At 38.4% G+C, this 14,799-nt stretch overlaps 1 protein-coding gene across 2 annotated transcripts; it reads left to right on the forward strand.

Moving 5' to 3' along the window:
- Positions 1-212: 212 nt before the first annotated feature.
- Positions 213-14,162, forward strand: C23H6orf62 (chromosome 23 C6orf62 homolog). 2 transcript variants are annotated; one of them, XM_005223770.5, is made up of 5 exons: positions 213-1,233; positions 4,267-4,443; positions 5,612-5,734; positions 9,654-9,788; positions 12,777-14,162. In XM_005223770.5, exons 1-5 carry the CDS (start codon positions 1,192-1,194, stop codon positions 12,900-12,902), a joined length of 603 nt encoding a protein of 200 aa, XP_005223827.1. In that variant the 5' UTR covers positions 213-1,191; the 3' UTR covers positions 12,903-14,162.
- The last annotated feature ends 637 nt before the right edge of the window (positions 14,163-14,799 follow it).

Below are 14,799 nucleotides of genomic sequence, written 5' to 3' on the forward strand. Positions count from 1 at the left end.
TACACCCTTTGCCCCTGCTCTTCCTTTCTCCCTCCTTGAGAACCATGTAAACCTTCCCCCCAGCCCGTTTTCTCTCCCCCTTCGCCCCTGCGCAGATGGTGGCGGCCCGCGCGGTGCGCAGCCGCAGAGCGTTCGGGGCGGTGCCGGTGAGGGGCGGGTGACGCAGCGGCCGTCGCTGCCATTTTAAGTTGTTTGTTCTCGCTTCTCGTCTCAAACGCGACTCTGCCCCGGACCTGGGAGGCGCCGAGGCCGCCGCTGTCGCTTCCGCAGCCACCGGTGGGGGGGGAAACCAGGCTGTGCCACCGCGGACGCTCACCCTCCGCTTCGGCTTCTCCCCCCTCCGGGTCTCCTCGACCTTCTTTCCGAGAGCCGGAACTCGATCCGTGCGGAGAAGAAAGACTCCAGAGCAGATGCTTGAACTGAAATAACTTTTTATTTTGGGGGGTTTTCTTCGCTGACAGACCCCCTTTAGCGCAGGGCTCCCCTCCCCTTCCTCTCATCCCTCTCCGCCGCCAGTACAAATCCAACCCCCCCTCCCCCTTCCTCCTCGTTTTTCCTCCTCTCTTTTTCTCTCGCCGTCGCCGCCGTCCCCGCGTTCTTCCCGTCCGCCGCCGCCCGGGGCGCCGAGCCAGACTATGGGTCCCAGGTGGGGGCTGAGCGGCGGCAGCAGCGCGGGCGGCCCGGTCACAGTGCGCACTGCAGCGGGGATGGAGGGGTTCAGTTGGCTGGTGGTTTTCTCTTGACATGGCTCCTGCCCGTGCTGCGAGCAGCGCCCCCACCGCCGCCGCCACCGCTCCGCCCGCAGGCTGCGGCTAGAGGGCCCGAACCCCGCCCGAGAGTCGGTCAGCCAGTCCCGGTCTCCGCGGGGACAGGGAGGGGACTTCCCCGTCACCCACCCCGCCCCAGCCGCCTCCAGTCCATCCCCCCCTGTTCCTTCGGGAAGCCAACTAACGACCCCGCCCTAAACCATCCAAACTCGGGAAACATGGTCTGTTCAACGTGAGAGCTGAATCCGGAATCCGGGAACTTAGTTTTTCTTTTTTTCTTTTTTCTTTTCTTGGGTGGGGTGGGGTGGGCATACTTTAAAAAGTAATTAATATTAACGCAATTATTTTCTTTTCTTCCCATTGATCCTTCCCCTTTACCCTCTCCCGCCTCCTCTACCTGGGCGGGGATTGTTTCCACGATGAAATGAGTGAAAACCCGAGTGATCCAGTGTCTCCCGTGGTGCGAGTGAGTCGCTGCCGCTGAAGGCAAAGGGTGGGGGTGGGACCTCCGGGGGGTGGAAGGCAGGTGGTCCCCGGGCACTGCCTGGGCTTTGGGAGAAAGAACCCGCCACCTTTGCCTCAGCAATGCTTACAAGAAGATAAGTCTCACTCCCCACGATCTTGCACGCGGGCAGATTCATAGGGAACGGTCCCTCGTCGGGGAATGTAGGACTCATTGCAGGACTTGGGGTGTTGGGATCCCGGGCATTAATCAGGTCTAACCACAGAGCCGGAATCATTATTATATCGTGTTATATATACCCCTTTTTCTTCTGCCATCATGATTCTCCTTGGCAGCAGCATTAGCAGCCGCCTGATGGTGAAAATGTGGGTGATGGGGAAATTGGTAATGACTCCGCTGTTTTTTCTTATGGCTCCTTTGGGCAACAGCTGCCCGCCCCCGGTATACACTGTAGTTGATTGCAGGGAAACCCTGAACCTCTCCCCTTCTTTCTCTACCGATTTTGCACTTTTCTCTTTGCTCACCACCAAGTGTAATCAATAACACGCACTGATAATACATAGCAATAGTGAAATCTGAAATAACTAAGAATTAATTAGGTACTACAGCCATGAATCTGGCTGGGTAAAGTTCAATTGGATATTTCAGTTTCATTCACCTACCCTGTTTGGTTTTGGGGGGAGGTTATTTTGGTGGCTTTTTTTTTTTTTTTTTTTTCCTTTTTGATATTTGGAAAGTAAGGATCACAGTCCCCCTCATTTCTTTTCATTATTCCTTTTCTAAAAAGAGGGAAAAAAAGATCCGGATGGATTTTAAGGATTGGACTGGTGTCAACTGTGTTTCATTGCACACCTAAATCCTACTAATAGGTTTATCCGTTCCCCCACCTTTATTTTGGCAGTTAAGCCAAATGTGTTTTCCAAAAAGTTAGTTCAAGTATTTTCTCTTTCCTTCCTTCCTTCCCTTCCCTTTTCCCCATCTGACCCCAAACCATTCTTGTCCAAACATGACTGGACAGCAGCTTTTGTTTCTTGACCCTGTAATATGACAGTCTCCTAATATTGCCAGAAGGTGCAGTTTTTGGGTTGCAGTCGTGATTTTAGCTATACAATCATATTAGCAGGAAAAAAAATGACTTGTTTCTGTTGTACTTGAGTCTTAAGAAAAAGTGCCCATAGTTTAGTGACAATTTCCAAAGGCTTTAGTACCACCTGTATTTCAAAATGGGGGACCCAAACTCCCGGAAGAAACAAGCTCTGAACAGACTACGTGCTCAGCTTAGAAAGAAAAAAGAATCTCTAGCTGACCAGTTTGACTTCAAGATGTATATTGCCTTTGTATTCAAGGAGAAGGTAATTTAAAGTTCTTAATGTGATTTAGCACAAGGTTTTTTGTAAGTGTATATTACATGGTTAGGGTTAAAGAGTGGTGAACAAAAGTCTCCATTTGTGTGCTTTAACTTTGGCACTTTAACCTCAGTCAAAGGAGTTAGGGTGTAACCATGAATGAAAGGCTTGTGTGCTCATTGGTTTGGAAATAACGTAATTCTAAAGCTGAGTATCAGGATCCACTTTTAGTTAACATGGGGTGAGTAGCATTGTAAAACTCGCATTTTTGTTTTATAATAAATTTTATTTACGTGGAGTTATATAGAGAACTTGGTTACTGAATTTAAAGATTAGGTATATAGAATGTTTGAAAGTAGTAATTGAAATCAAAATGTTTACTTGCTGAAAGCTTTCTGGTCAAGCTACATGCTGTAGTTTACCTTTTCTCACAGTACATTTAGTGAAATAGAATGCACTTTTATTTTTAGGAGCAGTTAATTACTGTAACGGTTAATTTGTCTTTAGAAGTACAGCATGACCAAAAGAAGTGTACAGTTTTTTTGGTGTTAGAATTAATCCCACAGTAAAACAGCAAATAATGAGTTGTGAGCAGTCACGGAAAACATGATAAAAACTTCTGGCAACTTAAAATAATGGACAGTTTCTTAGATAATCAATTTCTATTAAACATGAGGTTAGGTTTTGAATATTAAGGAAACACTGCTTTGATTTTGTGCTTAAGTTGTGAGCTAATTTCACATCAAAAACACCATCTTGGCATGGTATATCTTTAATTTGAAAGTTTCTCACGTATTTATTCCCAGTATTAAAGTTATTAGTATTTAAGAACTCTTGTAGCTGCTAGGTACAGCATAAAAAGTGGTTTCGAAAGTGGTTTGTTTTGAAATGATTGTCTCAAGATTGAATATCACAGATTAGCTTTTTTCTTTTTTCGTTAATTGCAGAATTGATAAAGACTAGATTTTAATAGACACTATTACAATGTAGGTTCACTAGAAACATGAGATAAAAATAGACTAGAGCTCTGAATTTAATTTATCAGATGCTGAAAATTATATCATCTAGCTCTTCTCACACCTATGGAAATCTTTGACTGGACCAGTATCCAGACAGTTGTCTTGAGCAGTTCATGAATTTTATAACCTAAATTGATGAGTTCTTGATCTTAACTAAGTTTGAAGGTTTGGTGGACATTTTTTCCTTTCCTTTTGAATATTGACATTTGTAGTTACATAATACCCAGAAGGGATAATGGAAATGGACCCTAGAGCCTTGATTTTAAGCTGCTGAGAGTTTGATTTTGCTGTACGTAGAACCAGTTAAGTGAACTTGGATCAGGAGTAAATCACTGTTTTATTTTTTTAACCACAGGGGTGTCTGGTGTTTGTTTCTCATTGTTTAAGGAATACTGTGCAAAACAAGTTCTTGGTATGGTTACCGTAATGCTAAAAAAACGCAGTTAAACATTCTGATAATAGCCTGTTTGTGTGTGGTTGGGAAGTAAGGGGGTTGAGGGAAGAACAGAGGGATCCACCTAGTTTGAAAATCTGTTTTCTGTATGGAAATGGCTTCAGTTAAGAATTTTGCTGTGTTAGAATAATGCTACAAAACATTGTATTATGAACTCTGGGTGTTAAGAGACAATGTGCTACCAGTAGGTTAATACACTTTTTTTTTTTCCTTTTAGAAGAAAAAATCAGCACTTTTTGAAGTGTCTGAGGTTATACCAGTTATGACAAATAATTATGAAGAAAATATCCTGAAAGGGGTGCGAGATTCCAGTTATTCTTTGGAAAGTTCCATAGAGCTTTTACAGAAAGATGTGGTGCAGCTCCATGCTCCTCGATACCAGTCTATGAGAAGGGTGAGTTCTGTTTTTAGGTCTTGATTGGGTAGGCTTTTGTGAGTTAAACTTGCCTTTTTTTTTTTTCCCTCCTGAGAATGGGTAGTGAACGGTGATCGTAAGTCTCTTTAAAAACGGAATTTAAATAAAGCCATGTTTAACTTTTTTAGGCATTACTCTGTTGGTAATGGTGTACATTGTTGTGATTCATGTATGATATTACTTTTGTAATATGTATGATATACATATTGAGAGATTTCCTTTTTCAGGGGAGAATAAAATATCTTGCCCCTTGTAAATAAGGAACTTTTGAGGCGGTTTGTCTAAACTTCTCCAGCTCATTGAAAGTTACTGTGGGCAAAGTAACTTGAACAAGAGGGCCCCATCATTAGTATGCTTGGGGGGCAGCTGGAGATAACCATGTAATGGTCTGGAAGAGGTTAATTGGCCTCAATAATTGGCATATGATAAAAATTGCATTTCACCTGTAATACGGTGAGTTAGAAGTTCCAGGACACCTTTTATTAATTAGGGTCTGATTTTAAGAGTGGAAATAATGGTACAAGAACTTAAAAGACAAAAAATGAGAGGTTCAGTTGGCAGTTTTCACTGTGCACTGATGAGTTTAGATCTCAGTATGATGAATATTGGACTGATTGACTATATGTGAACTCTAAAAAATAAAAATTAAGATTAGGTCATAAACTATTCAGATTGTATACTAGATCTCAATATGATGAATATTGGACTGATTGACTATATGTGAACTCTAAAAAATAAAAATTAAGATTAGGTCATAAACTATTCAGATTGTATACAGTCCTATTACTGTCACCTCTTAAAAGACATAATATGTGGTAGACCCTTAACATGGATTTGCAGCAACTGTCAGGGCCCACTTATAAGTGGGTTTTTTAAAATAAATAATTTACAGTACTACTCAGTGTACAGTTGGTTGAATCCACAGGTAAAGAACTACAGATATGGGGGGCTGGCTATAAAGTTACATGCACAGTTTTCGACTCTGATCGGTGTCTCATTCCTGCCCAGGTTGTTAAAGGGTCAGCTGTATAGTGGACCTTTTGCACTTGAAAATGTTTTTGTAGTCAGACCCTGTAATTTGTGATATTGCTTGTTATGGCTTTGTTTATTTGAAAGTAATGTTTTTTTTGTGTGTGGCATTTTACAGGATGTAATTGGCTGTACTCAGGAGATGGATTTCATTCTTTGGCCTCGGAATGATATTGAAAAAATTGTCTGTCTCCTGTTCTCTAGGTGGAAGGAATCTGATGAGCCTTTTAGGCCTGTTCAGGTATTTTATTCTAAAATAACTGTGGTGAACACATAAATAAGTTGAAAACTCAGAGAATAGGGTCCAATTTAAGAAATTCCTTAGGAATATGCTTTCTGATAGGTTCTCCTTCACAAGTCCCTCCTGGCCTTTCGACTGTTGTAAGAATGGACAGCATTTGGATTATAGAATCGCATGAGATTGAGGTGGTTCTGACTACCCAGTGTGTCTTTGAAATTATGGTCAGAGCAAATGTTTTAAGGTAGACATGGCTTCCCTGGTGGCTCAGACGGTAAAGCGTCTGCCTGCAATGCGGGATACCCAGGTTCGATTCCTGGGTCGGGAAGATTGCCTGGAGAAGGAAATGGCAATCCACTCTAGCACTCTTGCCTGGAAAATCCCACGGACGGAGGAGCCTGATAGGCTACAGTCCATGGGGTCGCAAAGAGTCGGACACGACTAAGCAACTTCACTTTCACTTTCTTTGTTTATAGTGGGGCCCATAGATAAACTTTAGGAAATCTCTTCCCCTCCACCACACTCGCTTCTAAAATACTTTGTATTTAACTCTGGTTCTTAAAGGAATCTCATCTAAGAAATGAATGAAGAAACCCTTTCCTAGGAGTTGATTTGCATATAAAGCTTCATAGGAGAAAAGAATTTAGTAGTGGTTCTTAACTAACTTTCCTTGACATTTGGCTATGTTTGACTTGTCATTTAATGTGCTTGACAATTTCTAATGTTTTGTTTAAGGGAATTTATCTGTGTGTTGATGTAATTTGTCTGTGTGTGCATGGTTGTAAGTACAAGATCCACCAAAATGTTAATTGTGGTTAGTTTTAGGTCAGATATAGGTAACTTTTCTTTTTTTACTTAAATATATTTATGTTTAATAAATTTCTATGAACATACTTACAATCAGACAAACTAAGAAGTAATTAACGTTTATTTAAAGACTAAGTATACCAAGCTAAATTTTACAAGGCTTATTTTGAACTGATTGCTTAGGACAGTGAAAATTGTCATTGAAAAAATTTTGCTTTTATCCAGTCTAACGAAGTGTCTTTATAGTGCTTTTGGGTGTAATAGACTAATTGGTATCCTCCTTCTGTCCCCATGGTAATGTTGCTACACATTAGCTCAAATAAGTTGTCATTTTTCTAAGGTTCATTTGCCGATAGGCTAGAGGTGAACGTCCTCTGTTTGCGTTGTTTTAATTGATGACATCTGACTAAGATGAATGTGCTGGAGAATTTAAGCTGAATATAGAAGACAGAAATGGAAAAGGCATGTTATCAGGGCAGGTCTTACACCTTAATGGTGCTGCTCTCCAGAGCCCTGTTAGGTTTTTGTTTTTGTTTTTTTCAGTTCAGAATTTCCCATTTGAAAAACTTAGATCTGCTTATCGCAGTACGTTTAATTTCTAGTACCGTGTCTTTCTCTCAGACCTTGTTTTTAAAAAATAGTTGTATTAAAATAGTCTTCTCAAGTGTTACTTTTCTTTAAAATCATGGCTGTTATGTTGAGTGTTGACTGCTAGGCTGTCTTTCAAATAAAATTTGATGTATGTTGAATCTCAGTCCTTAAACTAGGTAGATAGGAACCTCCTTTTGCTAAGAAACTGTCATATAGGTAAAAAATCCAAGGTCATGCAGTTAAGTGGTAGTCAAGACTTAAGTCTAGACTGACTATAAAGCCTATGCTCTTAACTCACTACCGTGTACTGTGGAAAGTTCCCTGAATGATAAAACCTTAAATTATGGACTGAATATAAGCAGTAGGATATAGGATTATCTAGGATTTAGATAATATTTTTATAATTAGCAGTGTAAAAACAAACATACTTCTTTGAAGTAATTTTAATATAAATATCCTGAATGAGAAACCTTAAATAAAAATAACAGAGTTTATTCTCTCAAGATAGGTGAAGGAAAGGCAAACTTTAACTCACACACCTTTTTTTCTGACTCAAAAGCATTTTAAAATCAGAATACTTCAGTAGTGAGATTTAATAGAAACCACAGTAAAGATTGTTTTAAAATATTGAGTTCCACTATATTCATAGTACTGTGAAGCACAGGGAGGAACTATTAAAGTTGGTCTGGTCTACTCTTTTCTCTTCATTCCTAATGCTTTTGCTCAGGTTAGCTCTTCATCACGCTCTTATACCATTCATTACTTTCCTTCCAGGAATTGTTTCTTACATGCTGCCTATTAGTTTTCTTTTTCGTGTGGACCATTCTTCCCAAAACTCTGGGAACTCTATTCAAGCAGGATAGAATTGATTTGCCACAGAAACACATGCAGAGCCTTTTTCAGTCTCACTTAAATTTCTTGTCAGTGTGGTATCTACTGGCCTCTTCCATCCACCTTGATATATGCCATAGTGAAACACTTGAAGCTGTCTTTTTTGAGCATCGTTTTGATTTTGACACACTTGTGTTTGTGTAGGTTGTTTCCTAGAATGGCATTTTCCCAATTGCTTACCATTTTTATTTTCCCCAGGGAAAATTACTGTCATCTTTCAAGGCCCAATCCAAAATCATCTGCTAATACTGCCCTCATTGTCTACTGTTAAGTTATTCTTTCTTCTCATGGTGCTTTTAACAGTAAGAACCCATTTTAAGGTTTTTTTTTTTTTTTTTTTTACAAATAACCACATCGTATTCTGGGAAAGGTTTGAAGTAAGTTAGGATTTACGTTTTTATGTTGCTTTTCCTCTTCAGTGTATGTGAGTCCCTTAAGAATGAGATTATCTTATTTATATTTGTCACTATCTAATAACATGCTTTTCGTATTGAGTTCAATAACTATTTGAATTGTGCAAAAGTATAATTCAATATTTTATGTAGAGTCATGTGTAGGGGATACCATATTTTATGTTATAGCTTATGAGAAAAACTGCTGGGTAGTAAAACCCTAGACAGCAAGGTCTGACTTTTTTTTCATGTTAGTATTTTCTACTGTCTTTGACATAATGGGAGAATAAAGATTGTTTGAACCAAATGGGCTAATAATCATTTTTACAATTCACTATTCTAAAATATCAGATTGTGTAAGGTTTCCAGGTTTCTTGAATTCCCTGTTAGCCTGGTCTTTTCACCTGTCATTTGGCTTCTCCATAGACATTTTGTTGGATAATCTTCCTCATGTTAAAAAATCAAAAAAATGTTATGAGTGACTTGATAACTGTTTTTCATAATGTAAAAAACTTTACTAATATGAAAAAAATGTGTATAAAAACATTTTTTTTTAAATTTGAGGGGTTCCTGTATCCTTAGATACTCACCTTTGTGAGGCCTGGAAGTACATTTCAGGTGTGGGTTTTATGTTTCATTTACTCCTCTTAACTGATGGGTTAGAGCCCTTTTATTTTATAGGTGAGGAAGTTGAAATTTAGAAAAGTTAAGGGATTTGCACAGGTCACGTAAGTAGTGAGGTGTGCACCTGGGATTGGAATATAAATAGATTTCTTTCCAAGAGCCATCTGTAGCATTCTTTGTTATATAAGAGAAAGATGGATGGTGTTATTGGACTAAGTACTAAAGTAGGAGTCTTGAGCTGAGTAGGTCTGAACATCTCATTTAATGATATTTGGCTTAAAAGGAGTATTAAAATTTAGTCACTTCGGTATAGTTTTTCTAGAAGGTCAAATTACGAAGTGCTACGCAGTAGAATTTTCTGTGATCAAGGAAATCTTGTGTATCCCAAGAGATTATTTAGAATGGTGGCCACCAGCCACCAAATGAGACTATTGATCATTTGAAATGTGGGCAGTACAATTAAAGAACTGAGTTTTCAATTCCATTTCATTAATATGAATGTAAGTAGCCTCTATTGGTTACCATATTGGAGAGCACACCTGTATGCGTGTGGGTGCAGTAGATGTTTTCGGTAGTGTAACATGCTTGTGGTTACATGTGAATGTCTTATTTCGTAGGCCAAATTTGAGTTTCATCACGGTGACTATGAAAAACAGTTTCTGCATGTACTGAGCCGAAAGGACAAGACTGGAATTGTTGTCAACAATCCTAACCAGTCGGTGTTTCTCTTCATTGACAGACAGCACTTGCAGGTAAACTTTTTTTTTTTTTTTGGTAAACCACACAAGGGCGCATTTTAAAAGTTTACTGGTTAGTAAATTGTTTTCTGTACGTTACTTAATTCTGATTTGCCCCTTCAGTATTGCATTATTTTTGAAGTTACTTAAAAACCAAGAAACAGATGTCCTGATCTTAACCTGGAACACTGGTTCCCAAACTGCTGCATGTTAGATCTACATGGGGAGCTTTTCTAAAAGTCATGAATTCAGTTTGCAATAATCAGAATCTGTATTTTGAATAAAATCCTCAAGAGATTGATAACACATTTATGTTTTGAGAAGTACTGGCCTAGATCTTTTAAATATCTAAAAGGATGAAAGCGTATCTGTATTTTAAAGGTCCACATGTATTTTAAATTAAGTATTTCCAATTTAAGTAGCAGTCCAAGTATTCCAAATTGATTTTTATTGGGTAAAATGTTTATTCTTATGGACCTAAGCCTAATAAATGTCATCACTTAGAATTTATAGTGGGTAATAGATACTTTGTTAATTGTTAAAAATAGCATCATTGTAATTTATTTAGCATTCATTCAACAGATAAGTGCTAAGTGTCAGATATTGTATATCAGTGAACAAGTTAGAAATTCCTGCTCTATGGGTTGGCATTTCATTGTGGGGAACCTAGAAGTAGGTAAGTAATAAATACTAAGAGAAAAGAGGGAATTACACTGTTTGGTGTGAATTCTTAGATAATGTCACCAGAGAAAGCCTCATTGAGAAGGTGATTTTAAATACTTTTTTTTTTTTTAAGTACAATATTAACTGCATTGTGCAGAACATTTTTGTTTTTATTTGAGCAAGTCTGTGCAAGGTACTAGAGAATTAGAATTGGGAGTCATACTGCTACCTTCAAGGAGCTGATAGGCTATTTGGGAAGATTGTACATTTTGTGCCTTATAGAAAGTAATTTTATGGTGTAGTTATAAGTAAAAGAAACTGGGAGTTAAGAAAATTAATTTCACTGGAAGCATGTGATAAAGCTGATAGAAAAGCATACAATTTAGGTGGGGTGTTTTTTGTTTTGGGCCTTTTTTGTTTTTAGTTTCTTATTTACCTAAGTGCTCCTGTGGTGAATATTTTTTGGTTGACTCTTTTATCCTTTTTAATTGCTTATAGTATACTTTCATTTGAGTTACTTAGAAAATACTGTAGAGCAGGATATTCAACTAGTGTCTACAGTGACCCTTGAATGACACAGGTTTCAACTGCACTCGTCCACTTATACATGACATTTTTTCAATAAATACATAACTGCTCAGTCCAGTTGGCTGAATTCATGGTTTAGTTAGCTGATGTGGAACTGTATATATGGAGGGAAGACTAAATTATACATGGAGATTTTCAACTGCATTTAGGGTCTGTGTTCCAATCCCTGTGTCTAAGTGTCATGTCATCTGTACGTAATATTTTACGCATTCATGATACAACCTTTTTCTTTTTTTGATACTTTAAGGCTATGTGGTTTATCTGTGAATCTCTTCAAATTTTCACAAATCTCAAATTTTTTCCAATATGTTTATTGAAAAAATTTACTTATGTGTGGGCCCTGAGCAGCCCAAACCCATGTTGTTTAGGGGTCAACTGTATTATGCACGAAACTCAATACTTTCTGTGTATGAGCTCATTTAATCCTCATAATAGTTTTTTGATGTATAGATCTTACTACTCCTATTTTATAGTTAAGGAAATTAAGAAATTTGATTGGAATCATCTAGCAGAGATCTCCCCTTTATGTTCTAACATAATGTATATGATAAGGGCTAGACCAAAAAAATTTTGAATGGGTGGTGGTATAGAAGCTCATGCCTAGAATTCGGATTCTAACATACACGCAGTAACTTACTGGCCATGAGACCTTGGACAAATAACTTCTGTGATCATGTTCTTTTCTATAAAAGTAGTAAATGAAAGTCCTAGGTTTTAAAAGTTAAAATGAAAAAATATATGTATTGGGTTCATTTATGTACATAGGTATATAGACTGCTTCAGACATTGGCAAAGTCCACCTTCTGTTCCTTTTGCCTTTTTTTAAAGAGGTGCTATAGTGAAAAGATGCAAAACTTTGAAGGCAGTTCTGGGTTCAGACTTCATCTTCCACTTACTGCTGCTGCTGCTAAGTCACTTCAGTCGTGTCCAACTCTGTGTGACCCCATAGATGGCAGCCCACCAGGCTCCTCCGTCCCTGGGATTCTCCAGGCAAGAACACTGGAGTGGGCTGCCATTTCCTTCTCCAATGCATGAAAGTGAAAAGTAAAAGTGAAGTCACTCAGTCGTGTCCGACTCTTAGCAACCCCATGGACTTCAGCCCACCAGGCTTCTCTGTCCATGGGATTTTCCAGGCAAGAGTACTGGAGTGGGGTGCCATTGCCTTCTCCGCTTCCACTTACTAGCCATAGTTTTTTGTGACTAGCCATAGTTTTTTGTGGAAGTACCTTGCACTTGTTTATCAGAAGTTAGATGTTAAAATGGTAACTGCTTTTTAAAAATACTCAACGAGTGTGATTTATCTGTTAATACTTTGGCCTTGTCCTTTACCCCAGGATATGCTTAAATCTCTTAACCTATTTCTGATTTCTCTACCTCCTGCTCTCACCACATCTGCTGTCTTTCTGTATACAAATGTGATTGCAAATCTCTATTCAAATCTATCTCCATGATATGCCTTTAATCCTAATTTCTTTTAGCTAGTCTGATTTTCATAACTTTTTAAAGTCTGCATAAATTTCTGTAAACATTTAGTATCATGTTGACTCTTTTTCTGTATTTCGTGTGTCAAGGTTCTGTCCCAACTAGACCAAGTTCCCTATGAATAGGGACCATAATTTCTTGCCTTACTCTATATGCTTTGTTACTGTGTTCTTAAGTGCTTAATAAATTGTGGGAGATTTTCATGTGATAATTGGCCAGTTATGTTGAGGTCCTTCTTAAGAATATTCTAAAAATTTTTTCCCCTTCCAGACTCCAAAAAACAAAGCTACGATCTTCAAGTTATGCAGCATCTGCCTCTACCTGCCACAGGAACAGCTTACCCACTGGGCAGTTGGCACCATTGAGGATCACCTCCATCCCTACATGCCAGAATAGAGTGCTGACCAGCAAAATGGAGAAGATCAGAGAGTGCAGCAGCAATATATTTTTTTTTTTTTTTCTTACCACTTGATTCTTTCAGAGTTTAAAGAAAAATGGACTCATGCACAGAACACTATGCATTTTGAAACTTGTTCATCCTGGATTTTTTTTTTTAATCATTTGTATCTCAGAACTTAAATTAGATGTCTTCTGCACAGACTGTGTGAAAGAAGATGCTTTGCATATTTGCTGTACTGCATCAGCATCTTACTAAAAATGTGAAATGAAAGGACTATTGTACACTGAAATGCTTAAATGTTTCTGAAAGCACAAGGTGATACTCATTTTTGATGGTCTTTCCATTTGTGCTGGTGTTGGCCTCTTTGACACCTGTCATCAGTATTTGGAGGGTGAGAAGTGAATGTAACAGGTATAAACGTTTTTAAAACTTATAGCTTTGCTATAATCACCGTTGTTCAGAGCAGTGTCAGATTCATTCTAATGGCCAAAAGTGGTTGTTTAAAAAAGAAAAAGAAGATACAACCATGGGAAAGAAATCTTTAAAGAGCATCTCATTGTAGGCAGTCTTGCCTCATATATTACTGGGTCATGTTTGTTTCCTGGTACTCATAAATGTATGTGTTTTATTTCCAGATCTCTTTCCCCAAGTTGCTGTTATGAAAGAGTATTCTGCCGAGTGTGCACAGTTACACACGTAAAAGCAGATCTGGAGTCTGAAGTAGCTAAACGGCTATGAAACTGAGAAATACATTCATAGCTGCAGAAACCACAATAGGTAGAGGACTTTTGGTTTTTGTTTTTTGGTTTTGAAAAGAAGAGATTTTTATTATAAAGAAAAACAATTCCAGTGAATTGTGCAGAAATACTGGTTTTTACACCATCCTAAAGGAAAACTTAGGGTTTTTTTGATGTAGAAAAGTTATTAAAGTTGGGATCTTAAATTGTGCGGGGAGGAAAAAAAACACCATTGAGTGTCAAAGTTCTAAAAGCAGAACTCATTTTGTGCAATGAACATAAGGAAAGACTACTGGATAGTTTTTTTTTGTTTGTTTTATTTTTCTTTAAATGAAGAAAAGCTTTGCTTAAGGGTTGCATACTTTTATTGGAGTAAATCTGAATGATCCTACTCCTTTGGAGTAAAACTTAGTGCTTACCGGTTTCCAATTGTATTTAGCTTCTGGTTGGAATTTGAATAAATGAAAACCTAAATAAAATAGGTGAAAGTTCCCTGACTATTCAGGTGAATACACAAAACTCGAAGTGGTAACTTTTCTTATAAGTCACTTGGGTACCTATTATTGAGACCTTCAGTTCAGTTCGGTTCTGTCGCTCAGTCGTGTCTGACTCTTCGCGACCCCGTGAATCTCAGCTCGCCAGGCCTCCCTGTCCATCACCAACTCCCGGAGTTCACTCAGACTCTTAGCCCATGGCTAAACCGTAAACTCAGAAGAGAAGTTGGGTTTGTAATTTCAACAGGAATGGGAATCAAAGACATTTTGTCAGCTTTTAACAGTTACCATCCTGACCTTATACCTGGCTTCGTGGAAAGGCAAAAATACTCGTAATTCACAGTGCACTTCCATGTTTTCTATCAATTGACAATTGGAATCTATTTGAAATGAACACTTTCTCATGGTCAGGGACTGTTCTAAACTCTTTATCTAACCACCCTGAGTGGAACTAGGTGCAAAGGTTTAGGAACTTGCCCCCATACTCAAGTTTTAAAGGGTTCAGGCCAATTTTTTTAAAAAAACAACGTCCTTATTTGGTATTTGAGTGATTTCCTTTGTGGTTAAATTTGGATTAGGTATCCTGGCCATTGCCCATTGTGAGTGATGTTACACCCCCTGAAGTTAATATCCAGAAACACTGCTCGTGTGCTCTTTATTGA

Source organism: Bos taurus, chromosome 23 (genome assembly GCF_002263795.3).
Source record: "Bos taurus isolate L1 Dominette 01449 registration number 42190680 breed Hereford chromosome 23, ARS-UCD2.0, whole genome shotgun sequence".
NCBI lineage: Eukaryota > Metazoa > Chordata > Mammalia > Artiodactyla > Bovidae > Bos > Bos taurus.